Source organism: Nomascus leucogenys, chromosome 17 (assembly GCF_006542625.1).
Source record: "Nomascus leucogenys isolate Asia chromosome 17, Asia_NLE_v1, whole genome shotgun sequence".
Classification (NCBI taxonomy): domain Eukaryota; kingdom Metazoa; phylum Chordata; class Mammalia; order Primates; family Hylobatidae; genus Nomascus; species Nomascus leucogenys.
This window is the reverse complement of record NC_044397.1, coordinates 37,279,275-37,306,884: the sequence shown is the minus strand read 5'-3', so window position 1 is coordinate 37,306,884 and position 27,610 is coordinate 37,279,275. Positions and strand designations below refer to the sequence as shown.

Sequence of the window (27,610 nt, the reverse complement as noted above, 5' to 3'; positions counted from 1 at the left end):
CAAAACAAACAAACAAACAAACAAACAAACAAAAATTAGCAGGGTGTGGTGCCATGCACCTGTAGTCCCAGCTGTTTGGGAGGCTGAGGTGGAAGGATCGCTTCAGCCTGGGCAGAGGTTGTAGTGAACTAACATGGTATCATGTCACTGTACTCCAGCCTAGACAACAAAGTGAGACTCTGTCTTTAAAAAAAAAAAAAAGGCCAGGCGCAGTGGCTCAGGCCTGTAATCCTAGCACTTTGGGAGGCCGAGGTGGGCAGATCACCTGAGGTTGGGAGTTCAAAACCAGCCTGACCAACATGGACAAACCTCATCTTTACTAAAAATGCAAAATTAGCCGGGCATGGTGGCGCATGCCTGTAATCCCAGCTACTCAGGAGGCTGAGGCAGAAGAATCGCTTGAACCTGGGAGGCAGAGGTTGCGGTGAGGCGAGACTGTGCCATTGCACTCCAGCCTGGGCAACAAGAGTGAACTCTTTCAAAAAACAAAACAAAAAACCAAAACTGAAGAAAAAGAATTTTTTCTCAGCTGGGCACAGTGGCTCACACCTCTAATCGCAGTACTTTGAAAGGCTGAGGCAGGAGGATCCCTTTAGATCAGAAGTTTGAGACCAGCCTGGGCAACAAAGCAAGATCCCATCTCTACAAGAAAAATTTTAAAACAGCTGGGCATGGTAGCATGCACCTGTGGTCCTAGGTACTTGGGAGCCTGAGGTGGGAGGATTGCTTGTATCCAGGAGTTCGAGGCTGCAGTGAGTTATGATAAGACCACTGCACTCCAGCCTGGGTGACAGAATAAGACTCGGTGTCTTAAAAAAAAAATAAAAAGGGCCGGGCGCAGTGGCTCACGCCTGTAATCTCAGCACTTTGGGAGGCCGAGGCAGGCAGATCACCTGAGGTTGGGTGTTCAAAACCGGCCTGGCCAAAATGGTGAAACCCGGTCACTACTAAAAATACAAAAATTAGCCAGGTGTGGTAGTGCATGCCTGTAGTCGCAGCTACTCGGGAGGCTGAGGCAGGAGAATCACTTGAACCCAGGAGGCAAAGGTTGCAGTGAGCCGAGTTTGTGCCACTGCACTTGTCAGGGCAACAGAGTGAGACTCTGTCTTTAAAAAAAAAAAAAAAAATTTTCTTCTCTCTTCTAGTGACTCCAACGCCTTGCTATGTGGCCTTGAGCAAGCCCCTTCCTTTTGCTGGACATTGATTTCTATATATGTGAAAGGTGAGAGGAATTGGGTTAAGGGACTCACTAGGGGCCATGGAGGCCTGACACTGTGACTCAGCATTTCCAGGATGCAATGGACCTGTCGAGAGCTCTTGGATGATGCTTTTGAACCGTCCTCCATTCCGAACGCTGTTTCCTCCCGAGAGCCCTGCCCAGAGTCTGTCCTGCTGCCACAGAGAATGCATTTGTGCTCAAACAGTGACTTCAGTTATAAGAGACAGGGGACAATGCTTTATTGACTTGGCACCTATGAACCGGTGGCTACAGGCCCCCAGGGTTCTTTGCTCCTGCAAAGTGGAGGCTCTGTGGTGGAGACGGCATAAATCAGAGATGCCGGTTCCAGCTGCAGGGAGGGGCCACTGTCCCTGCTTTGGCCCCTCCCCCAGTTCCCTTGTCCAGCCGAGCACCATCTGAGTGAGTCCAGGCCCTCTCGGAGCAGGGCAGGACAGGGACCCAGGTCCCTCTGCAGCCCCTGAGGGCCCAAGGTAGGAGCTGTAGGCCCCTCCTGCCTTCCCTCTTCTTGGGGATCCCAAGATGGGTTGGGGGAAGAGGAGATACCCCATTTAAAGAGCCCCTGAGCCTCCTGGATCTAGGTCAAGGAAGGCAGGGTCTGGTGCTATAAAAACAGCCCCACCAAAGAGAAGAGTTAGGAATCATTCTCTTCCCCTCGTTTTGGTTTTGGCTGAGCAAAACCACAGGAGCTTTCACTGAATTGGGCTCAGTGTTGAGTCGATGACAGGCTGAGGTCACGCAGTAAGTGGATGGGGGTACAGCCAGGCTCCCCCACGCAGGACTGCACTGTCTAGGTAGGCTCTCTCCCAGGCAAGGGAAGGAGGGGCAAAGTGAACTGTAGTCATCACAAGAGGAGGGCTTCCTGGAGGAGGAAGGGCAGGTCACAGCTCCCGGAAGAAGAGGTGGTCTGCAGAGCGGGCTGGGTCATGAAGGCTGGCACAGGACACTGGCATCCTCGCTGTGGTCACAGTTGTGGGCATCCCAGCGGATGTGAGAGCAGAGCAGCAGGGCACTTTCTTCCCCACGGCACTTGACATTGTCCAGGAGAATGGGGCCTCGGCCTGGGCCAAAGTGAGCCTCGCCAGGGGCTGCGAGGGCCTGGCCACAGCCCAGCTGGCGGCACAGGACACCGGCTGCCCGCAGGTCCCAAGCATCATCACAGACAGTGCCCCACCGTTGCCCTAGGTAGAGCTCTACACGCCCCTCGCATCGGTGGGCTCCGTTGACCAGACGTAGATGCCCTGTGGGAGGACAAGGGCTGGGTTGGAAGGGGCTGGTCCATGCCAGGCTACTCCCAAGCTAGGTCAGGTTGGGAGTAAAGAGAGGTCTGAGACACTCTGAGCACTGCCCTAGGAGCCACTAGATGAAGGCAGACACATGAAATTAAAGTAAGATTGGCGCTGGCTGGGCACAGTGGCTCACGCCTGTAATTTCAGCACTTTGGGAGGCCGAGGCGGGTGGATCACGAGGTTAGGAGATCGAGACCATCCTGGCTAACAGAGTGAAACCCCGTCTCTACTAAAAATACAAAAAATTAGCTGGGCGTGGTGGCGGGTGCCTGTAGTCCCAGCTACTTGGGAGGCTGAGGCAGGAGAATGGCGTGAACCCAGGAGGCAGAGCTTGCAGTGAGCCGAGATCATGCCACTGCACTCCAGCCTGGGCGACAGAGCGAGACTCCTTCTCAAAAAAACAAAAAAGAAGATTGGTGCTGGGTGCGGTGGCTCATGCCTGCAATCCCAGCACTTTGGGAGGCTGAGGAGGGAGGACTGCTTGTGCCCAGAAGCCAGACAGCAGCCTGGACAACATAGCAAGACCCTGTCTCTAAAAACAAAACAAAACAAAAAAACAAAAATTAGCTGGGTGTGGTGGTGTGTGCCTTGTAGTCTCAGCTACTTGGGAGGCTGAAGCAGGAGGATTGCTTGAGCCCAGGAGGTCAAGGCTTCAGTAGCCATGATTGTGCCACTGCATTCCAGCCCAGATGACAGAGCAAGACTCTGTCTCAAACATAAATAACATGGGGCCAGGCGCAGTGGCTCACGCCTATAATCACACCACTTTGGGAGGCCAAGGCTGGCGGATCACTTGAGGTCAGGGGTTCGAGACCAGCCTGGCCAACATGGTGAAACCCCGTCTCTACTAAAAATACAAACACACAAAATTAGCTGGGTGTGGTGGCACATGCCTATAATCCCACTTACTGGGGAGGCTGAGGCACGAGAATAGCTTGAACCTGGGAGGTGGAGGTTGTGCCATTGCACTCCAGCCTGGGTGACAGAGCAAGACTCTATCTCAAAAAAATAAAATAACAAATAAATAAGATGAGCATCAGTCCAGACCCAGTCTCAGGACTGGGAGAAAGCGTGCAAACGTTTTTGAGTGATCTGCGACGTGTACTGGGTGCTTCATGTCTGCTCTCTCTCTAGTCCTCTGTTCATAATCCCAGTACCCCAGCCCCAGGCTGGCTGTTTGGAGACTCTGTTACATCCTATTGTGTCCCCTGAAGGTCATCATGGTCTCCCGCACCCCCCTGGGCTCCCAGAACTACATTCTGAATTTTTTCATTGCTCTGTTCAGGACAGGATCCTTATCCCCTCATTCTGATCTCACCTCTAGAAATCTCCAGATTGCTGCAGTTTAAAGCTCACCTCCTTCTTTCTGGACACCATATTCCTACAAAGGAGGCCTGAGACCAACGAAAAGGACAAGACTTCCAGGTCCCGGTGTGAATCTGCTGAGCTTTATAACCTAGGCTGTGACCTCTCCCAATCCAGGTCCTTCAGACCCTGATGCCTCCACCCACTTTCAGGGGATTAAGGGCACCTACCGTCCCTGGGCCGAGGAGTGGACACCCGCGTGGTCTCAGAACCATCCTGCTGGACTTGTAATCCCAGCTCCTCTGGGCCTGGTTCAGGAAGGACAGAGATAAAGAGGTGGCTGTCACAATGGGAAGCATGTTCCTTAGGGCCAGGTCCCCTCCTGCTCTCCCCAGGAAAGCCTGTCCTAGGGACAAAAAGGACTTCACAGGTTCCTGAAGAACTGCTCCCTTTGATCAGAAATGGGGGTTGTGTCACTGAGTGGGCGCAGTGGCTCACACCTGTAGTCCCAGCACTTTAAGAGGTCAAGGTAAGGCCGGGCATGGTGGCTCACACCTGTAATCCCAGCACTTTGGGAGGCTGAGGCGGATGGATCACCTGAGGTCAGGAGTTCGTAGACCAGCCTGGCCAACATGGTGAAACCCCGTCTCTATTAAAAATACAAAAATTAGCCATGCCTGGTGGCACGCGCCTATAGTCCCAGCTACTAGGGAGGCTGAGGCAGGAGAATCGCTTGAACCTGGGAGGCGGAGGTTGCAGTGAGCCACTGCACTTCAGCCTGGGTGACAGACTGAGACTCTGTCTCAAAAAAAAAAAAAAAAAGTCATGGTGAGAGGATCGCTTGAGGCCAGGAGTTCGAGAGTAGCCTGGGCAACACAGTGAGACCTCATCTCTAAAAAAAAATTCAAAAATTAGCCAGGCACGGTGGCATGTCCCTTGTAGTCCCAACTACTCTGGAGGTTGAGCAGAGTAGGATTGCTTGAGCCCAGGAGTTTAAGCCTGCAGTGAACTATGATCGTGCCACTGCAGCCCAGTCTGAGTGACAGAGCAAGACTCTGTCTCAAAAGAAAAAAAAAAAAAATAGGTGTTGTGCCTCTCCAAACCTTGGCCCCAAAGCAGAACCCTTTGTGGCCAAAACTATGGGAAGTAGGGCCTACTAGCCCTGGGGCGCTAAATGAGGGTGAAGGTATCAATTCCCACAGCAATCAATGAATTGCACAATGTTCTGCCAAACTGCAAACACCCCTTTCCATTGACTCCGCCCAAAGGTCACACGCTAGCTCTGGTAAGGGTGATCCACTCTCTGCTTAATAAGAGTTTTGCTGGGTCTAGATTTAGCCGGGAGCAAACGGCCCCACCCTTTACGGACTTGATGCGTTTCTCGAACTAGAATCGGCCTTAGCCCTGACCTTCGGACACCGCCCCTCACAGCTGCACCACGCGGCCCTCCCCAGGCCCCGCCCCATTTTCCACTGCAGAAGGCTCTCCTTTCCGGCCCCGCTCCGCCGCGCAGCCGCAGAGCGCGCGGACGGCGGGGCGGCGCCCCTCTGCGGAGTGCGCATGCTCCCGTGGCGGCAGTGCCGCAGAGAGGCCTCATGCGTGGCGCCGCCCTGCCCCTCCCACGCCGCGGTGCGCGGCCCCGCTGTCAGCCTCACCTGCGCAGAGCGCTCCTGCGTCTTCGTGGTGGCCGCAGTTGTGCTGGCCCCAGCCCAGGTGGAAGCAGTCGCTCAGGCGGGCCTCGGTGCCGGCGCAGCCCACGTTGTCCAGCAGCACGGGGCCGCGGCCGTAGCCGAAGTGGCCCAGGCCCGTGGCGCCCAGCGCAGGCCCGCAGCCCGCCTCACGGCAGGCCACGCGCGCGTCCGCAAAGTCCCAGTCATCGTCGCACACGGTGCCCCAGGCCCCGGCGTGCAGCACCTCCACGCGGCCGCGGCACGGACCCGGGCCGCCCACCAGCCGCAGCCGCCCACCTGCGGGGCGCACAGGCCCGCGGCCAGAGGGGCTGGGCTGGGGCTGCCGGCTCCCAGGCACAGCCCCAGCCCTACCCTTCCCCACCCCCCGCAGACCCCGGGCACCGCCACTTACTTTTCTTTCCCGCGGCCCAGGCGGCAGTGGTGAGCAGTGCCGTCTCCCGGGAAGGCTGGGGGCCAACTCCTGTAGCTGCGGAGACAGGGCATCTAGAGTGTTCGAAGGGGACGGGGAGGCCTTATGTCCAGCAGCGCATGGGGACGCCTACCAAGACCCCCCAACCCTACCAAACCCGTACCCCCACTCAGCTGCAACCCCAGAGTCACCACGTTGTCTGGCGCGCGTTGGGATCTCCGGGAAAGTTGGTTGAATGAACCGAAAGCTGATTCTAGGTGTTACCCTAACTTGAGGCCCAGGGATAGTTCCTATCCTAATTCCAATTGCACTGCTAACCTTGATTCAACCTTCATCTCAATCGACCCCCTCATAAGGTCTCTCAATTTCCAGTCTCAGCATCATACCATTGAAAAAAAATTTTTTTTAAACTTCGAGACACGGTCTTGCTCTGTCACCCAGGGTGGAGTGCAGTGGTGCGATCATAGCTCACTGCAGCCTAGAACTCCTGGCCTCAAGTGATCCTCCTGCCTTGGTATTCCAAAGTGCTAGGACTGGTGCGACCCACCATGCCCAGCTAATTTTCTTTTTTTTTTTTTTTTTTGATACAGAGTCTCGTTCTGTCTTGCCCAGACTGTAGTGCAGTGGCGCAATCTTGGCTCTTTGCAACCTCTGCCTGCCAGGCTTAAGCGATTCTCCTGCCTCAGCCTTCCAAGTAGCTGGGATTACAGGCGCCTGGCTAATTTTTGTATTTTTATTTATTTATTTTTAATTTTTGTATTTTTAGTAGAGATGGGATTTCACCATGTTGGCCAGGCTGGTCTTGAACTCCCAACATCAAGTGATCCACCTGCCTCAGCCTCCCAAAGTGCTGGGATTACAGGCGTGAGCCACTGTGCCTGGCAATTTAAATATATATAATATATATAATATGTATACTTTATATATTATATATTATATAATATAGTATATAATGTATTATATATTATATAATATATGATGTATTATATAATATATACTATATTATATTATATAATATATATTATATAATATAATATATAATATACAATTATATAATATATAATTATATATAATATATAATATATTATATGTTATATTATATATTATATAATATATATTGTATTATAATAATATATAATGTAATGTGTATTATATAATATATATAATATAATTATATTATGTATATTTATTTATTTATATTTAGAGACAGGTTCTAGCTAAGTTGCCCAGGATGGTCTTTAACTGACCTCAACAGATCCTCCCGCCTGTTTCCCAAAGTACTGGGATTATAGGAGTGAGCCACCACCCACATTCCAAATTTTACTTCTGTGCTTTGAAGAAATCTCTTACTGCCTCCTCCCACCCCGCTGAAGTTTTCAGAGCTTTGAGTTTCATCATCCTTGCTCCGTCTGCTCATAATTGTCTCACCCACCTCTGCACCATCTGGCCAAAGCCCTGGCCTGTTAGCCAGGGCCCCCGCCTGTGAATCCAGAACATTCTTCCCAGTTCCCAGCCGCACCCACCGTACCCCTAACATTCCCGCCTGGAGGGCTGAGCTCTTTACCGGACGGATCTGTGTGCCAAGCCCAGTCCTCTCTTGTGGCTGAGGATGGCAGTGCTGTGAGCGTTGGGGGACCCAGGCCTAGGGCAGGAGAGAAGGGGGCAGGGTCAAAGGCTGAGATTCTGGTCTCTGGTCAGCCATGGGCTGTCAGGGGAGGATAGGAGGGTCTCCCTGGAGGAGAGAATAGATGTTACTTCCAGGGCTGGTGGCCGCAGCAGGATTCCAAGGAGGCCTGTCCCCACTTTGATAGTGGTAGTAATTCACTTGTGCTGTGAGGCATACACTTCAGTTTATACAGGGCTCTCAACAGACATGCTTTCATTTCTCTCCAGTGTCCCATGTTCTCATCAGAAGCCCTCTGTGTCCAACAGACATGGAGTACAGAAGGCCTTGCCCATCAGGGAGGACCATACACAGTCCTGAGTTCTCATTATCCTCTTTTTTTTTTTTTTGAGATTGAGTTTCGCTCTTGTTACCCAGGCTGGAGTGCAATGGTGCGATCTCCGCTCATTGCAACCTCCACCTCCCAGGTTCAAGTGATTCCCCTGCCTCAGCTTCCCGAGTAGCTGGGATTACAGGCGCCTGCCACCATGCCTGGCTAAATTTTGTGGTTTTTTTTAGTAGAGACGGGGTTTCACCATGCTGGCTAGGCTGGTGTCAAACACCCGACCTCAGGCGATCCGCCCATCTCGGCCTCCCAAAGTGCTGGGATTATAGGCGTGAGCCACCGCACCCAGCCCATTATCCCCCTCTTACAGAGAAAACAGGGCTAGCAGGGCAAGGGCCATGCCCAGGGTTAGCAGGGGCTCTGTCTCGGCTCACCGAGACAGACTTCTGCTCTCCTACGGCCCCTCTTAAAGTAAAAAAACAAAAAACAAAAGAACAACTAATCTCTTGAGTGGGAAATGGGGCAGGAGGGGGGACTCACTCGACTCAGGAGGTGGGGCTCAGACACCGGACCAAATTGAGGACTAGCTAAAACAGGGATGGGGTGGGAGTGCCTCTCCATGAGATACACCCACCCGTATGCCTTGTCAGTTTACCATTGCCGTGGCAACACCTGGAGTTACCTTTCCATGGCAACGCAGACAACCCAAAAATTACCATTCTAGTTCTTAAAATGTCTGCATAATCCACCCCCTAATTTGCATATACTTGAAAGTAAATAGAATTACGACTGCAGACCTGCCTCTCAGCTGCTACTCTGGGCACACTGCCTAAGGGGTAGCCCTGCTCAGCAAGGAGCAGGACCTCTGCTGCTGCTGTGCACTGCCGCGTCAATGAAAGCTGCTAACACCAGCTGGCCCTTAAATTCTTTGCTGAGGGAAACCAAAAACCCTCCTGGACTAAGCCTCAATTTGGCGGCTTGCCTGCCTTGCATTAACTGTGTGACCATGGGCAAGGCTCTGACTCTCTGGGCCTCAGCTTTCCCACCTATACACTGGGAATGATAGCCCTTAGTTTGCTATGAGTTATGAGCTTTGGGCAACCACTTTATCTCTTCCAGAGCAGAGTCCATCTGTGAAATAGCATTATTGGCCCTATTATTCCTCTTTGCTGAGAAACCCTCCCAAATTGGAGGGGAGAAACCCTCCCAAAAAGGTGGGGAGAAAATACTATTATGAGAGCATCAGGATGACAGAGGGGTGTGCTAGGTAATGCTGTGAGCATTAGAGAATTCTGGAATATCTCTGGGGCAATTCTAGAGTGTTACTCTGAGTGTTATTCTAGAGTGTTACTCTAAAGTGGTCCAGGAACAGTACTTGCTGGAACGTTCTGGAGGCATTCTTGGGATATTGCTATAGAATTCTCGAGTATTGGTGAAGCAATAGTACAGGTTTTTTTTTGTTTGTTTGTTTTGAGACGGAGTCTCTCTCTGTCACCCAGGCTGGAGTGCAGTGGCGTGAGCTCGGCTCATTGCAACCTCCACCTCCTGGGTTCAAGCGATTCTCCTGCCTAAGCCTCCCAAGTCGCTGGGATTACAAGCATGCACCACCACGCCCGACTAATTTTCGCCATGTTGGCCAGGCTGGATTAGTGCAGTATTGTTCCATAGCCATGGAGTGTACCACAAGGAGTTCTGGGATATTCGGAGGCACTTCTAGAACAGGACTGAGATAGAGGTAATTTTGGATGCTGCCTGGAGAGCTCTGGGGAGCATCAAGACAGCCAAAACACCCTCCCCGTCCACCTCCCCACCGAAGCCGCCTCCTCCAGCATTGCCACAGGGCCCCGCCCACCTGCCCCGGCCCCGCCCACCGTCCACCGCCCGTAGAGCCCGCACCTGCGCAGAGCGCGCCCGCGTCCTCGTGGTGGCCGCAGTTGTGCACACCCCAGCCCAGGCTCTGGCAGGCTGCCAGGCGGGGCTCGCCGCCTTCGCAGTGCACGTTGTCCAGCAGGATGTGTCCCGTGCCATAGCCGAAGAAGGCGTTGGTGGTGGCGGCCATGGCCGTCCCGCAGCCCAGCTGACGACAGACCACAGCGGCATCCGGCAGCCCCCAGTCGTCGTCACACACAGTGCCCCACAGGCCATTGTGCAGGATCTCCACTCGGCCCTGACACAGGTTCGCGCCCCCTACCAGGCGCACGCTGCCCTCACCTGGGGACGGGGGCGGGGGCAGGGCGCATCTCCCACTGGCCTCTGCCCCCGTCCTCACCACAAGGGCAGCCCGGTGTCCCAGGACCTACAACCCATGGGCATCTGCTCACCCCGCTGCCCAGGGTACCGCCTCCTTGGTCCAGACTGGGGGTGGCTTGTGGGATCACAGTATCATTTCTGCCTAAAACCAACCCCCCTACCCTGCTCCCTGTCTCCTGGCAGCCTGGGACGTGCTGCTTTCTCATCTACTGCAGATGACATCCTCAAGATACAGCGCCCACACCTCTTCCTCCAGGAAGCCCTCCCTGATCTCCTGAGGAATGGGACCCTCTTCCATCTCTGGACTTCCTTGCCTCTTTCACTCTCCCTCTTTTAGAGCACTTTTCATTTTCTTGTTCTAGTCATGATCATCATTCTTGGGCTCATCTGACCTTCCTGTGAGATTAAGCTCCAGTCTCACCGCCCACTCATTTTCTATTTTTTTTTTTTTTTTTTGAGACAGGGTCTCACTGTGTCCCCCAGGCTGGAGTACAGTGGCATGATCTTACTGCAACCTCTGCCTCCCGGGTTCAAGTGATTCTCCTGCCTCAGCCTCCCAAGTAGCTGGGACTACAGGAATGTGCCACCATGCCTGGCTAATTTTTGTATTTTTTGTAGAGACAGGGTTTCACCATGTTGGCCAGGCTTGTCTGGAGCTCCCAACCTCAAGTGATCCGCTGGCCTCTGCCTCCCAAAGTGCTGGGATTACAGGCATGAGCCACCGTGCCCAGCCATTTTCTCTAACTTTACATCTTCAATTTGTAATCCCTGTCTTCCCACTGCCTAGGGTAGGGTGTGAGAGACTCCTCTCCCAAAACCCAGGTGGTGCCCACATTATGCTTACGTACTTTTTCCATTCGGCAGTGTCGTAGGAGGTGCTCTACTGGTTAACATCTTCCTTGTTGGGGGCTGCGTTGGCAAGAATTCTGGAAAGGAAGTGAGGTGGATATAGGGGTCTTTCTGTTCTCCATCCTTACACCACAGGGTGTTTAAGGGGCAGGATGATGGACCCATAAGGTGCTTGCCGCCAGAGCCTCTGGCCACACAAAGAGTCACAGCCAGGAACCCTGGGGTATGAGAGGAGAGGGTCCACACCAGAGTCCTGGACTCCTCTAAAGCACGGTTTTTTTTGTTGTTGTTTTTTATTTTATTTTATTTTTTGAGATGGAGTCTTGCTCTGTCGCTCAGGCTGGAGTGCAATGGCACAATCTCAGCTCGCTGCAACCTCTGCCTCCCTGGTTAAAGCAATTCGCCTGCCTCAGCCTCCTGAGTAGCTGGGATTACAGGTGCCTGCCACCATGCCCAGCTAATTTTTTGTATTTTTAGTAGAGATGGGGTTTCACCATGTTGGTCAGGCTGGTCTTGAACTCCTGACCTCAGGTGATCCGCCTGCCTCGGCCTCCCAAAGTGCTGGAATTACAGGCATGAGCCACCGTGCCCAGCCTGAAGCACAGTTCTTAAAGCAGTTCACCGCCCTTGGGAACTGTTAGCGATGCAGATTCTCAGGCCCCATCCAGACCTGCAGAATCAGAAACTCTGGGATTGGGCCTCAATCTGTGTTTTCATGAGACCCCCTGATTTTCTTGAAAACTAGAAGCACTGCTCTCAGTTTCCGCTGCAGCTCTATGCCACGTGGAGCGCATGGTCAGTGTGACCCCAATAGTCTGTTTTTTCTTTATTTTTTGAGACAGGATTTTGCTCTGTCACCCAGGCTGGAGTGCAGTGTCACAATCATGGCTCACTGCAACCTTGACCCCCCAGACTCCAGCAATCCTCCCTCCTCTGCCTCCCAAGTAGCTGGGACCCCCCCCAACGCCTCGCTAATTTTTCTGATTTTTCGTAGAGTTAAGATACTATGTTCCCAAGATGGTCTCAAACTCCTGGGCTCAAGCAATCTTGCCACCTCGGCCTCCCAAAATGCTGGAGTTACAGGCATGAGCCACCATGCCCAGCTGATTGTCTGGTTTTAAAACTGGGAAAGGAGAACCAGTGGGGTGGCTTGCACCTGTAGTCCCAGCTACTGAGGCGGGAGAATCCCTTGAGCCCAGGAGTTTGAGGCTGCAGTGAGCTATGATCATACCACTGCACTCTGGTCTGGACCAAAGAGTGGGACCCCATCTCCAAAATCTCTAAAAAAAATTTTTTTAAAGGGAGAGGGGCTCTGCTGGGACAATCAAAGTCTTACATAGAAGCAGTAGTGCTGGTTTTCTTTTGGTCCAAGGTCAGGGTCAGGCAATGACCCAGAAGAATCCCTGGGACCCATGCTGGGGCTCTTCCCCAGCAGCAGGCATTGTAGCCTCTGGCCTGATCTGCATGTAACAGCCTTACCTGTGGGAAGTCCCTTCATTTATCTAGCCTACAGCCCTGCTGCCTGCCACAGTCTGTCTGTACCTCCAGGTCCCAGGGCTCCACTCACCATCACACAGGACAGCCACATCCTCGTAGTGAAAGCAATTGTGGACGCCCCAGCCCCGGCTGCCGCACTCGCTCAGCGCAGCTTCCTGCCCGCGGCACTCCACGTTGTCCAGCAGGATGGGGCCTCGGCCTTGGCCAAAGGCGAGGGGCCGTGGCACGGGCAGCGCCAGTCCACAGCCCAGCTGGCGACATACTACGTTGGCATCCACCACGTCCCAGTCGTCATCACAGACGCTGCCCCAGGAGCCACCGTGCATGACTTCCAGGCGGCCCCGGCAGCGGCTGGGGCCCCCCACCAGCCTCAGCTCTGTGAAGAGGGTGGAGCTGGCACCAGGGGATCACTGAGTCCAACCTCCAGGATTCCCACTCCAGGATGTCCTTTTTTTTTTTTTTTTTTTTTGGTGGAGACAGCGTCTCACTATGTTGCCCAGGCAGGTCTCAAACTCCTGGGCTCAAGTGATCCTCCTGTCTTGGCCTCCCAAAGCGCTAGGATCACAGACGTGCGCTATGGGACCCAGCCAGGTTACCCGCTTTGCCATGAAGCCATGGGAACCTTGGGATCAATCCCTTCTGGAAAATGGGGAGACTACAGCTCCCCTGAGATGGGGGCATCTAGAGTCAAGGGGAGCTGGTTAGTCATCACTTCCTGTGGTTCCCTGTCTGAGGCTGGAGTACCTGGGGGACAGGTGAGGGTGAGGAAGGGCGGGGTGGGGCACCTACCTGGAAAGGGCAGTGGAGTGGGCTGTAGGGCGCTGGCTGAAACAGAGTGAGGAAGAGCATTGGCCCCTTTGCCCACACCATGGCTCCCTGGTCCCAGGAACACACCCCCCAACCCCCACAGTCCTCAACATCACCCCCGTCTTCTTGGACTTCAGTATCCCTGCTTTGCCAAAGCCCCATTGTCTCTTTCTCTGACTGTCCTGATTGGCTTCCCTGCCTCACCCCTCTCCTAGTGGTCTCTGGGCCAACCCGGAGAGATCTGCGGGTATAAATCTGTAGATCTACATGTCTCAAACTAATGCTAAATCCCATAATGACCCCTGTTACCTGCAGGAGTCTCAGCTCCTGAGCTTTCACTACAAAACCTTCTAGAATCTTCTAACCATTCTGACCAGCCTCGCCTTTTTTCTTTTCTTTTTTTGAGACAAAGTCTCGCTCTTGTCGCCCAGGCTGGAGTGCAATGGCGCGATTTCAGCTCACTGCAACCTCCGCCTCTGGGGTTCAAGCGATTCTTCGGCCTCAGCCTCCCGAGTAGCTGGGATTACAGGTGCGCACCACCACGTCCAGCTAATTTTTGTATTTTTAGTAGAGATGCGGTTTTGCCATGTTGGCCAGGCTGGTCTCAAACTCCTGACCTCAGGTAATCTACCCACATTGGCCTGCTGAAGTGCTGGGATTACAGGTGTGAGCCAACACACCTAGGCAAGAGCTTTTTTCAATTCCCAGCTTGGAGCTCCTTCCTCTGGGAAGCCATCCTGGAGCCCTCAGCTAGAAGTGCTCTCTGTTTCCTCTGAATTCCTGGGCACTACATACCCAGGCCTCTTTCGGGGCCTTCTCTGGTAATGTGGCCATGCCTGTCTCAACTCTGTGTCCCCGGACTCTCCACTCAGAGCCTGGTACTCAGCAGATGTTCAGTAGCTCCACCTTAAATGTGTAAATTGGCTTTGGGATTCATTATATTTCCCTCCCTAAAGATTTACCTAGATGAGTCCTTCTACTTCATTCTTCTTCTTCTTCTTCTTTTTTTTTTTTAAGACAGTGTCTCAGTCTGTCACCCAGCCTGGAGTGCAGTGACATGATCATAGCTCACTGCACCCTCCAATACCTGGGTTCAATCCATCCTCCTGCCTCAGCCTCCAGAATAGCTGGGACTACAAGCTCCTGCCACCCTACCCAGCTATTTTTTTTTTTTTTTTTTTTGAGACAAGAGTCTTACTCCATTCAGGCTGGAGCACAGTGGCATGATCTCATCTCACTGCAGCCTCTGCCTCCTGGGTTCAAGTGATTCTCCCACCTCAGCCTCCCGAGTAATTGGGACTGCAGGTGCACACCACCACACCCAGCTAATTTTTATATTTTTAAGGTAGAAATGGGGTCTCACCATGTTGGCCAAGCTAGTCTTGAACCCTTAACCTCAAGTGATCCGCCTGCCTCAGCCTCCCAAAGTGCTAGGATTACAGGCATGAGCCACTGCTCCTGGCCTAATTTTTTAATTTTTTGTAGAGTCAGGGGTCTCACTTTGTTGCCCAGGCTGGTCTCAAACTCCTGGCCTCAAGTGATCCTCCCATCTCAGCCTCCCAAAGTGCTAGAATTACACGTGTGAGCCACCTTGCCTGGCCTTGAGTCTTTCTGCTTCAGCTATCATGTATGTCCTCATTGCTTTCTTTTTTTCTTTTTTGTTTTTTTTGAGACGGAATTTCACTCCTGTTGCCCAGGTTGGAGTGCAATGGCGCCATCTTTGCTCACCGCAACCTCCACCTCCTGGGTTCAAGTGATTCTCCTGCCCCAGCCTCCAAAGTAGCTGGGATTACAGGCATACCACCATGCCTGGCTAATTTCATATTTTTAGTAGAGATGGGGTTTCTGCATGTTGGTCAGGCTGGTCTCGAACTCGTGACCTCAGGTGATCCATCCGCCTCAGCCTCCCAGAGTGCTGGGATTATAGGCGTGAGCCACTGCGCCCGGCCCTCATTGCTTTCTTTAGGCGAACTCAGTTAATCATTAGGAAAATTTATAAGTTAGGCAGGATCTTACAGACAGGGCAACTTCAGGGTTAGTGAGATTAGACAACTTACTCAGGGCCACATAGCAAATCAAGGGTAGAGCTGAGAGACTACCCAGACAGCCATACTACTCTTCATCATGCAGTTCTGAGCATGATGCTTGAGAGTGGAGGTGGGAGAGGAAACAGGGAAGTGAAATTTGCCTACGAGGCGAAATGGAAAGCCCAAAAATAATTCCTCACTTGTGGCCCGGGTATGACAGTTCTGACACTTTCACGTACATTACCTTGTAGAATCCTTATAACCACCCCCTGCAGCCTGTACTTCTGTACCTATTTTACTGATGAAGAAACTGAGACTCCACTCTTTTTTTTTTTTTTTTTTTTTTGAGACAGAGTCTCGCCCTGTCACTCAGGCTGGAGTGCAATGGCACGATCTCAGCTCACTGCAACCTCCACCTCCTGGGTTCGAACGATTCTCCTGCCTCAGCCTCCTGAGTAGCTGGGATTACAGGCACCCGCCACCATACCCAGCTATTTTTTGTGTTTTTAGTAGAGACGGGGTTTCACCATGTTGGCCAGGCTGGTCCTGAACTCCTGACCTCATGATCCGCCCGCCTCGGCCTCCCAAAGTGCTGGGATTACAGGCATGAGCCACCGTGCCCGGCTGACTCCACTTCTTATTTATTTATTTATCTTTATTTCTTTTTGAGACAGAGTCTCACTCTGTCACACAGGCTGGAGTGCAGTGGCGTGATCTTGGCTCACTGCAACCTCCACTTCCCAGGTTCAAGTGATTCTCCTGCCTCAGCTTCCTGAGTAGCTGGGATTACAGGTGCGTGCTGCCATGCCTGGCTAATTTTTGTATTTTTAGTAGAGATGTGGGTTTCACCATGTTGGCCAGGCTGGTCTCAAACTCCTGATCTCAGGTGATCTGCCCGCCTTGGCCTCCCAAAGTACTGGGATTGCAGGTGTGAGTCACCACACCTGGCCTTCTTCTTATGTTTGGATAGTCCCTAGGTCATTTGATTTCATCTATTTTACCAGCTGTCTTTCCAACAGCCATTGGTGAACACACCCTCTTTCTCTCCTTCCCTGCACCCAGTGTCCCCTAACTGCCCATTCCATGGGTGTGTTTACCTGTCACCTCCAGTACTGAGCCCTTCATTCCCCAAACTCAGACTCTTAGCTCTTTTGTCAACTCTGGGCAAAGGTCAGCATTGGAAAGAACAGCAGGAACGAGCTCATTCACAACCCCCCTCCTACTATAAAGTTACCGCTGGGACAACGAGAGCCAGAAAGAGGAAGTGGCAAGGGCTAATGGGAGGACTCACCCAGTGGCAGGAGGAGAAGGAAAGACAGGGCTTGGGGGAGGAAGGGAGGGGCAGCACTCCCATCTCCCAACCTCCACCCCCAGCCCTTCTCATCCGGCTGGGGACCAATTAGCATCTCTGCTTCTTTGCGCATCTAGATGGTGAAGGGTGTTTCAGATGCTCCCATCAAGGTGCCAGGGAGAAGTCACAGTTGGAACATCTGAAATTAAAGATCCCAAATGTTGCTTGGCCTCCCAGCACTTTGGGAGGCCGAGGTGGGAGGTTTGCTTGCACCCAGGAGTTCAAGATCAGCCTGGGCAACATAGTGAGACCCCATCTCTACAAAAAGTTTTTAAAAATGAGGCCGGGCTTGGTGGCTCATGCCTGTAATCCCAGCACTTTGGGAGGCTGAGGCGGGTGGATCGCTTGAACCCAGGAGATCAAGATACAGCCTGGGTAACATGGCGAAAACCTGTTACAAATAAAATACAAAAATTAGGCCGGCCGCGGTGGCTCATGCCTATAATCCCAGCACTTTGGGAGGCTGAGGGAGGCAGATCACTTGAGGTCAGGAGTTCAAGACTAGCCTGGCCAACATGGTGAAACACCGTCTGTACCAAAAATACAAAAATTAGCCAGGTGTGGTGGAGTACACCTGTAATCCCAGCTACTCGGGAAGCTGAGGCAGCAGAATCTCTTGAACCCGGGAGGTAGAAGTTGCAGTGAGCTGAGATCATGCCACTGCACTCCAGCCTGGGTGACAGAGCAAGACTCTGCCTCAAAAAGAAAAAAAAATTAAATTTAAAAAATACAAAAATTAGTAGAATTTTTTTTTTTTTTTTTTTTTTGAGACAGAGTCTCACTCTGTGGCCAGGCTGGAGTGTAATGGCACAATCTCGGCTCACTGCAACCTCCGTCTCTGAGGTTCAAGTGATTCTCCTGCCTCAGCCTCCTGGGTAGCTGGGATTACAGGCGTGTATCACCACACCCAGCTAATTATATATATATATATATATTTTTTTCTTTTCTTTTCTTTTCTTTTTTTTTTTTTTTTTTTTTTTTTTTGATAGAGAGGGGGTTTCACCATATTGGCCGGGCTGGTTTTGTACTCCTGACCTTAAGGGATCCACCCACCTTGGCCTCCCAAAGTGCTAGAATTATAGGCGTGAGCCACTGCGCTGGCCCAGAACATTTCTATTTTATGAGTCGGGTATGGTGACGCATGTCTGTAGTCCCAGCTAATTGGGAGGCTGAGGTAGGAGGATCACTTGCACCAAGGCTGCAGGAAAAAGAAAAAAGTTCCAAGTGTTTACTTCCTGGAGGGGTCAGCTTCAGGGGAAAATGACATTTACACTCGCCTTTGGCATTCTGAGTGGAGATGACGGCAGAGGCAAAAGCTGGGAGGTGAGAAAGATGCTGCTTGGATGGAAACGCATGAGGAGTCGGGCATGGCTGGAGCTGAGGATGTGTGAAGAGGGCAAATGGTGGGAGAGGGGGTTGGGAGGGTTGGCTCGGCCCAAACCATGACCAGCCCAAGGGCTCAGAGATTATCCTCCAGGGCTGCACATTTGATTTTTGTTTTCTTTCTTTCCTTCCTTCCTTCCTTCCTTCCTTCCTTCCTTCCTTCCTTCCTTCCTTCCTTCCTTCCTTCCCACCCTTCCTCCCTCTCTCCCTCCCTTTCTTTCTTTTTTTTTTTTTGATGGAGTCTCGCTCTGTCATCCAGGCTGGAGTGCAATGGCGCAATCTCAGTTCACTGCAACCTCCACCTCCCGGGTTCAAGTGATTCTCCTGCCTCAGCCTCCTGAGTAGCTGGGATTACAGGCACCTGCCACCATGCCTGGCTTATTTTCTGTAGAGATGGATTTTCACCATGTTGGCCAGGCTGGTCTTGATCTCCCGACCTCAGGTGATCCGCCCACCTCAGCCTCCCAAAGTGCTGGGATTACAGGCATGAGCCACCGCACCCGGTCTGTGCATTCGAAATATAGTGTTGGTGCCACGGACCGCAACCCACTTAATTTGGGAGGATATTGATACACATGTATTGTTTTATTTTCATTAATTCTTTTTAAATTGTACAATGCCTTCTAAAAAGGACTCTGGTTTTCCATTTATTAGAACAACATAAAGTTCCCCTTTCAAATTAATTAATTTGTTTTACTTTAAATTTTTTTTATTTTTTTTATATTTTAGAGATAGGCTCTCACTGTGTCACCCAGGCTGCAGTGCAGTGGCATGATCATGACTCACTGCAACCTCCCTATCCTGGGCTCAAAGGATCCTCCTGCCTCAGCCTCCTGAGTAGCTGGAACTATAGGCTCGCACCACCACACCCAGCTAATTATTTTTCTTTTTTCCTTTTTAGTAGAGATGGGCTCTCGTGCTGTGTTACTCAGGCTGGTCTCAAACTCCTGGCCTCAAGTGATCCTCCTGTCTTGCACTTTTTTTGTTTTTAATACCCCAATCCTAAATCAGAAAAAAAAAAAAAAATCTTCAAGGCCTTTCCACCCGAAGTGGGCTGAGCATTGTAAGCAGCATTTACTCTCTCAGACCTTCCTTCACTTTTTTTTATGTATTTGTGTGTCATGGTAACTATGATTTCCTTAATATTTTTTCTCATTTTATTGGCTCATTTCTTCTGATTTAAATTATGTATTTTTATTTATTTATTTATTTATTTATTTATTTATTTATTGAGACAGAGCCTCCCTCTGTCACCCAGGCTGTAGTGCAGTGGCCTGATCTCAGCTCACTGCAACCTCCGCCTCCTGGGTTCAAGCAATTCTCCTGCCTCAGCCTCCCAAGTAGCTGGGACTACAGGCATGTGCCACCATACTCAGCTAATTTTTGTATTTTTAGTAGAGATGGGGTTTCCCCATGTTGACCTGGCTGGTCTGGAACTCCTGACCTCAAGTGATATATGAGGCTTGGTCTCCCAAAGTGCTGGAATTACAGATGTAGCCACCACACCCGGCCCTGATTTAAATTAACTCTAGGCCAAGCATGGCGGCTTACTCCTGTGAGCACTTTGGGAAGCGAGGAGGGAGGACCTCTCTCTTTTTTTTTTTTTTTTTTTTTTTTGAGACGGAGTCTTGCCTTGTCGCCCAGGCTGGAGTGCAGTGGCACGATCTTGGCTCACTGCAACCTGTACCTTCCAGGTTCAAGCGATTCTCCTGCCCCAGCCTCCTGAGTAGCTGGGATTACAGGCAGGCATCACCACGCCCAGCTAATTGAGGGAGGATCTCTTGAGCCCAGGATTTCAAGACCAGCCTAAGCAACATAGTGAGACCCCATCTCGGCAAAACTAAAAAACAATTAGCTGGGCATGGTGGTGCATGCCAGTAATCCCAGTGCTTTGGGAGGCTAAGGCAGGAGTTCAAGGCTGCAGAAAGCCATGATCGCGCCACTGTACTCCAACCTGAATGACAGAGGGAGACCCGGTCTCTAACTAAAAAGAAAAAAAAAGTGCATAAACCATGAACTTAGAGCTCAAAGAGCACTCACACTGTGTAACCAGCGTCCCAGAAGCCTCTCTCATGTCCCCTTTTCTTGCAGACTTTTAGCAGGGGTCTGATGCATTGTGTGGACTGTGGACCGGTTGGCTGGGGAGAGATGGGAGGCTGGTTTAGAGGCTGATGCAGTTGTCCAGACTCCAGGCCATGGGAGGCAGAGAGGAAGGAGAGATGCGAAGGATACGTGGGAGACTGAACTGGCAGGACTGGGCTTCTCTTGGTGTTGGGGGGCAGGGAGCTAGGAGCATCCATTTGGCTCCCAGCCACACTGATGGAGACTTTGTAGGAGGTGGTGGTGGAGAGGATGGTTCTGTTTGGGCTACATTGAGAGTGGGACTAGGGGACATGGGTGCTCGTCCCAGAAGGAGCTCCCCACCGTCCCCCCAACCCCCTCCTCTCTCTGGCTTTACCTCTGCCCTGGTGTACAAAGTCTGGTTGGGGAGAAGATGAAAGCCTATCTGGATGCGGACACGGGGATTTCAACACCCCATTCATGGGGCCCAGGACAGCCCCCAGTGGAATAATCACCTTTTGTCCTCCTTCTGCCTGGACTGGGGACAGCTGGGAGATGGGAGCTGAGAACCATGAGGAGGGGGAAGGTCACAGTCCAGTCTTTGCTTGTTGTGGGGGGGCACATAGTTATCTTGGCCTCCTTTTGCCTCCTGGCCTCGGTGCCACCCACTTCTCAGGCTGCTGGGATACTGGCCCCCCAGGCCAGATCAGCCCCCACCCTGGGGACAGGCAAATTCCAGAGACCCTGCCAGGAATCCTCAGCTTCCCCACCTCTATCCCCTGCCACCTTGGCCCAGGAATGAGGGAGAAGGACCCCTGATCCTGACCCCCACGAATCTCAAATCCCAGGTGACCCCAGAGCCCTCCTCCAAGCCTGCCTCCTCACCCACCCAGCTCCAAGGTGGGCCCCTCCAGTCTGCTCCTGCTTCACGCCCTGGGGAACACTGGCAAGACGAGGCTTCATCCTTCCCTGTCCTTGGTGATTAGGGCTCTTGAAAGCCCTCCCATCCCTTCATATCCCTTTCCAAGTCCGTCTGTTGCCCACATTCTCTACAGTACAGCCGGCAGCATAACACAGCGGTTCATATTGCAGCATCAGCTCCACCATCTCCTAGCTGTATGACCTTCACCTTGCAAAGCCTCACTGTTCTCATCTGTAAAATGGCATTTGTGATCCACTTACCCCTTATCATTTTTGCCAAGTTCAATGAGCAAATGTTTTCACAAGGCTTAACCCAGTGTCTGGCCCACTCTAGGTGTGGTAGCTATTGTTATCATTACTGTTTCTCCATCGAGACGGCAGACCCTCGAGGGCGGAAACCAGATCTTATTCAATGGTTGCACTTGGTACAGGGTGGATACTCAGGAAATGTTTGTTGAGTGACTGAATCAAGGTGATGGCTACAGAATCATAGAAAACAGCAGCCAGAAGGGGCTTGGGAGATTAACAAGGACAATTTCCCACCTGACCTGTGGGAAATGGTTGCCTCTCTCTCTCTCTCTGTCTCACTCACACACACACACGCATGCCCATGCACACACGCACAAACACCCCAGCAAAAGCAAAGGATTCATACCTGGGGGAATGTTCTGGGCTCTTTCTGTCTCTTCTTCTACAGTCAATCGAAGATCGAATCACTTTGTCTGCCCCTGGAAGTTTAGGAGGAGGAAGGATCTTCCAAATAGAAATCAACACAGGCGTTTCTTCTTTTCTTTCCACAGCTGGAAGGTGAGCAGAGGCAAAGTCCCTGTCCATGGAGCTGGCTGGTGGCCCCAGCCTGTCCCCATCCGACCTTAGGGACAACGAGAAGCAAAGGGGAGTGGAGGTGGCCGGCACCAGCTGGAGTGGCCCCAGAAAAAGGGCACCCAGGTGGAGGTGGAGCTATGTGGTTGGGGGAGGTATGGACTCTCAGGGCCAGGCAGCCCCTCCTCCCCCCACAGCCCCCCCACCCCAGGGTTCATGTTTCAGAAAGGCCTGGATAGGTCTCCACCCCTTTGCAGGGCAGCCAAGCATCCTGATCTTTGGAGGTAACCCTGATCCAGCCCAGGAGTCCCCCTGATGATGTCCAGACCCATATCTCAGCTGAGGTTTTGGAAATGGTCCCAGGAGCCACAGTGTATGGAATGGGTTTCCCACATAGGCAGGACCTCACAACCTCACTCAGGGGCTGCTGATTTTGACTTCTTTTTTTTCTTTTCTTTTCTTTTTTTTATACATAGTCTTTCTCTGTCACCCAGGCTGCTGGAGTGCAATGGCACAATCTCGGCTCCCTGCATCCTCCGCCTCCCAGGTTCAATCAATTCTCGTGCCTCAGCTCCCGAGTACCTGGAATTACAGGCATGCACCACCATGCCAGGCTAATTTTGTATTTTTAGTAGAGACTGGGTTTCTCCATGTTGGCCAGGATGGCCTTGAACTCTTGACCTCAAGGGATCTGCCTGCCTCAGCCTCCCAAAGTGCTGGGATTACAGATGTGAGCCACAGCACCTGGCCTAATTTTGCCTTCTTGTGTAGTTCTTCTTTTTTTTGAGACAGAGCTTCGCTCTTGTTGCCCAGGCTGGAGCACAATGGCACAATCTTGGCTCACCGCAACCTCCACCTCCCGGGTTCAAGTGATTCTCCTGCTTCAGCCTCCCGAGTACCTATGATTACAGGCATACGCCACCAAGCCCGGCTAATTTTGTATTCTTAGTAGAGATGGGGTTTCTCCATGCTTGTTAGGCTAGTCTTGAAATCCTGACCTCAGGTGATCCGCCCGCCTTGACCTCACCAAAGTGTGGGATTACAGGCGTAAGCCACCGCACCCGGCTAGCGTGTAGTGCTTGAGTTTTGGTGCTTTTTTGGACTTTTGTAGTTGTGGGTGGCAGGAAATGATGTGTGGCTTATTTTGTAGTTTGTAGCCGCAATAAATGGCTATGCTGGGATCCTGCATCTTTCCCACAGGGGCACAAACTCTCAGAGCTGGAGGGACCCTTAGAGCCCCTGCAAGGCAGTTCCCAAATCTGGTGGAGCATCCCCATCCCCGCCAGGGGCATGTGTTTATTTATTTTTTATTTTATTTATTTATTGAGACAGGATCTTGCTCTGTCACCCAGGCTGGAGTGTAGTGGTGATCATAGTTCACTGAAGCCTCCAACTCCTGGGCTTAAGCGATCCTCCCGCCTCAGCCTTTTAGCACGCTGAGACCACAGGTGTGTACCAGCATGCTTGCCTAATTTTATTATTTATTTATCTATTTATTTGTTTGTTTATTTATTTTTGAGATGGAGTCTTGCTCTTGTTGCCCAGGCTGGAGTGCGATGGTGTGATCTCGGCTCACTGCAACGTCCATCTCCCTGGGTTCAAGGGATTCTCCTGCCTCAGCCTTCCAAAGTGTTGGGATTACAGGCATGAGCCACTGCACCTGGCCAAAAAAAAAAAAAGGTTGAGAAGCTCCTGAGGATCAAACAAATTGGGGACCAGTCCCAGCTTTTTATGGTGAGGCTGGGAAGACTGAGGCCAAGGGAGGAAAACAGGTGGCCTGAGTGTGGGCCCGGCGGGACTTAATTTCCTGACTCCTGGTCATGATGCTGTTTCCTATTTCTTGGAAAAAGAAAGTACTAGATGCACCAGGCGAGGTGGTTCACACCTGTAATCCCAGCACTTTGGGAGGCTGAGGTGGGCAGATCACTTGAGGTCAGGAGTTCGAGACCAGCCTGGCTGACATGGCGAAACCCCGTCTCTACTAAAAATACAAAAATTAGGCGTCGTGGCAGGCGCCTGTAATCCCAGCTACTCAAGAGGCTGAGGTGGGGGAATCGCCTGAACCTGGGAGGTGAAGGTTGCAGTGAGCTGAGATCACGCCACTGCACTCCAGCCTGGGCAACAGAGCGAGACTCCATCTCAAAAAAAAAAAGAAAAAAGAAAAAGAAAAGAAAATACTTGATGGAAGGCTGCCATCACCATGCCGCAAAATCTCCATGCCCCTGCTGCTTGCACACGTCCTTCCTCCCTCCCTCCTCCCCTGGCCTGGGGAAGCCCCTTCCCCGAAGTCCAGATTCCATTCCTTCCATCATCTCAGGGACCTCTTTCCCTCCATCTACACATCTATCTGTTTTCCACATTCAGCTGCTCCTTCCCAACCAGATTTTTCAGCTTCTAAGCAAGCTCTTATCTTTCTCATTAAAGCAAACAGTGGCCAGGAGCAGCGGCTCATGCCTGTAATCCCAACACTTCTAGAAGCCAAGGCAGGAGGATCGCTTGAGGCCAAGAGCTCAAGACCAGCCTGGGCAACATAGGGAGACCCCATCTCTATAAAAACTGAGAAAAGTAGCCAGGCATGATGGTGTGCACTGGGCTGTAGTCCCAGCTACTTGGGAGGCTGAGGTGGGAGGATGACTTGGGCCTGGGAAGTTGAGCCTGCAGTGAGCTATGATTGTGCCACTGCACTCCAGCCTGGGCAACAGAGAGAGACCCTGTTTTAGGGGAAAAAAAAAAAAAAAAAAAAAAAAGAACTATGATGAGTTATTGCCACCCATCTATCAGAATGGCTGAAAAATATAGTTGGTGATATCAAATGCTAGTGAGGATATGGAGAAACTGGGTTCCTCACACATTGCTGATGGGAATGTAAAATGGTCCAGACACTCTGAAATATAGTCCGACAGTGTCTTAAAAATCTAAATGTACATTCACCATATGAACTAGCAATTGTACTCCTGGGCATTTATCCCAGAGAAACGAAAACTTACATCTTCACAAAAAAACCAATATATGAATGTTCATAGCAGTTTTATTTGTAATAGCCAAAAACTGGAAGCATTCAAAATTTCCTTTAGCTGGGCGAGGTGGTGTGTGCTTGTAGTCTCAGCTACCCGGGAGGCTGTGGCAGGAGGATTGCTTGAGCCCAGGAATTTGAGACCATCCTGGGCAACACAGCGAGACTCCAACTCTACAAAAATAAAATAATTAGCCAGGCATGGTGATTCTTGTGGACCCAGCTACAAGAGAGGCTGAGGTGGGAGGATCACTTGAGCCCAAGAGGTTGAGGCTGCAGTGAGCTGTGCTTGCGTCACTGCACTCCAGGCTGGGGGACAGAGCGAGACTCTGTCTTTAAAAAAAAAAAAAAGAAAGAAAGAAAAAAGAAAAGAAAAAGATAAAAAAGGAATAACTGTTGATGTATGCAACAATTTGGATGGATCCCAAGGACATTATAATGAGTAAAAAAAGCTAGTCTCAAAGCTCACACGTTGTATGATTCCGTTGATACAACATCTTCAAAATGATGAAATTGCACAGGTGAAAAATAGATTAGTAAGGTTTAGGTTTAAGGATTGTGGAGGGCAAGAGTGGGTGTGATTACAAAGAGATAGTACAAAGGAGGTATTTGTGATGATGAAATAGTTTTGTATCTTACTTGCATATGATAAAACAACAGAACTATACACACACCTTGTATCAATGTCATGTTCTTGGTTTTGGTATTATAATTTTATGTAAGATGTAAACATTGCTGGGCGCAGTGGCTCATGCCTATAATCCCAGCACTTTGGGAGGTCGAGGCAGGCAGATCACCTGAGGTCGGGAGTTTGAGACCAGCCTGACCAACATGGAGAAACCCCATCTCTACTAAAAATACAAAATTAGCCAGGGGTGGTGGCACATGCCTGTAATCCCAGCTACTCGGGAGGCTGACACAGGAGAATCACTTGAACCCGGGAGGCGGAAGTTGCAGTGAGCTGAGATCGCACCATTGCACTCAAGCCTGGGCAACAAGAGCAAAACTCCATCTCAGAAAGAAAAAAAAAAGATGCAAACATTGAGGAAACTGGGGTGAAGGGTAACCACATATCGCTATACATTCCTTTCTTTTCTTTCCTTTCTTCTTCTTCTTTTTTTTTTTTTTTTTTTTTTTGAGACGGAGTCTTTCTCTGTTGCCCAGGCTGGAGTGCAATGATGTGATCTCGGCTCACTGCAACCTCCGCCTCCTGGGTTCAAACGATTCTCCTCCCTCAGCCTCCTGAGTAGCTGGGACTACAGGTGCGTGCCACTGCACCCAGCTAATTTTTCTATTTTTAGTAGATACAGGGTTTCATCATGTTGGCCAGGCTGGTCTTGAACTCCTGACCTCATGGTCTACCCAACTCGGCCTCCCAAAGTGCTGGGATTACAGGCGTGAGCCACCGTGCCTGGCCTCTTCTTTTTTTGAGACAGGGTCTTGCTCTGTTGCCCAGTATGGAGTGAAATGCTGTGATCACAACTTACTGCAGCCTCAACCTCTTGGGCTCAAGCGATCCTCCCACCTCAGCTTCGCAGCTTCCTGAGTAGCAGGGACTACAGGCGCATGCCACCACAACTCGCTAATTTCTGTATTTTTTTTTTAGTACAGTCAGGGTTTTGCCATGTTGGCCAGGCTAGTCTCAAACTCTTCAGCTCAAGCAATCCTCCCACCTCGGCTTCCCAAAGTGCTGGGATTATAGGCTTGAGCCACGATGCCCAGCCATCACTTCTTTGCAACTTCCTGTGAATCTATAATGATTTCAAAATAAAACTTTTTTTTAAAAAAGCCTCGATTTTCAAGAACAAAACAGACTAATATTTTAATTTTATTTATTCATTTATTTTTTGAGACAAAGTCTCCCTGTTGCCCAGGCTGGAGTGCAGTGGCGTAATCACAGCTCATTGCAGTTGCAAACTCCTAGGTTTAAGTAACCCTCCCACCTCAGTCCCCCGAGTAGCCAGGACTACAGGCGTGCGCCACCATTCCCAGCTAATTATTGTATTTTTTGTAGAGACAAAGTCTCACTATGTTGCCCAGGCTGGCCTCGAACTCTTGGGCTCAAGCAATCCTCCTGCCTCAGCCCCCCAAAGTGCTGGGATTATAGGCATGAGCCACCGCACCTGGCCCATACTGATTTTTCTTTCTTTCCTTCTTCTTCTTTTTTTTTTTTTTTTTTTTTTTTTTTTGAGGCAGAGTCTTCCTCTGTCACCCAGGCTGGAGTGCAGTGGCGTGATCTCAGCTCACTGCAACCTCCACCTCCTGGGTTCAAGTGATTCTCATGCCTCAGCCTCCCAAGTAGCTGGGATTGCAGGTGTGCGCCACCACACCCGGCTGATTTTTGTATTTTTAGTAGAAATGTGGTTTCGCCATGTTTCCCAGGCTGGTCTTGAACTCCTGGCCTCAAGCAGTCTGCCTGCCTTAGCCTCCCAAAGTGCTGGGATTACAGGTGTGAGCCACTGTACCCAGCCCCATATCAATATTTGTATTTGAAAGCAAAAAATTTTAGTACTTCTCTAAGTCACCACCTCAAGGTGTGATAAATGGATTCTAACAAGTGGTTTTTCCTGACATGAGAAGCTACAGGTGCCTAGGGGGTTGATTCACTGATTTTCCTCCTCAAAGACCCTTTGGGAGCAGCCTGGCGTGACCGGAGAGTGGGAAAATCTGCCTGTGGTCTGTAAGTGGATTCTCTCTGAGTTTGCCTATTACGGAACGTGGGCTTTTTCAACACTTCTGCTCCTGGGAG

At 51.0% G+C, this 27,610-nt stretch overlaps 2 protein-coding genes across 2 annotated transcripts in view; one reads left to right on the top strand and one right to left on the bottom strand.

Annotated features, from left to right (window-relative positions):
- Positions 1-1,436: 1,436 nt before the first annotated feature.
- SSC4D (scavenger receptor cysteine rich family member with 4 domains) lies at positions 1,437-21,965 on the bottom strand. Its single transcript, XM_030797517.1, has 11 exons — positions 21,682-21,965; positions 16,602-16,800; positions 13,266-13,301; positions 12,547-12,852; positions 10,979-11,056; positions 9,777-10,091; positions 7,496-7,573; positions 5,914-5,988; positions 5,487-5,798; positions 4,062-4,139; positions 1,437-2,478 (listed from the first exon to the last, which is right to left on the bottom strand). The coding sequence occupies exons 2-11, from the start codon at positions 16,732-16,734 to the stop codon at positions 2,162-2,164; spliced, it is 1,728 nt and encodes a 575-aa protein (XP_030653377.1). The 5' UTR covers positions 16,735-16,800; positions 21,682-21,965; the 3' UTR covers positions 1,437-2,161.
- The window catches only part of ZP3 (zona pellucida glycoprotein 3), a 42,436-nt gene continuing 24,612 nt past the window's right edge, over positions 9,787-27,610 (top strand). Inside the window, exon 1 of the mRNA XM_030797519.1 lies at positions 9,787-10,056. The gene's annotated coding sequence lies outside the window, so the exon portion shown is untranslated. The remainder of the gene's footprint in view (positions 10,057-27,610) is intronic.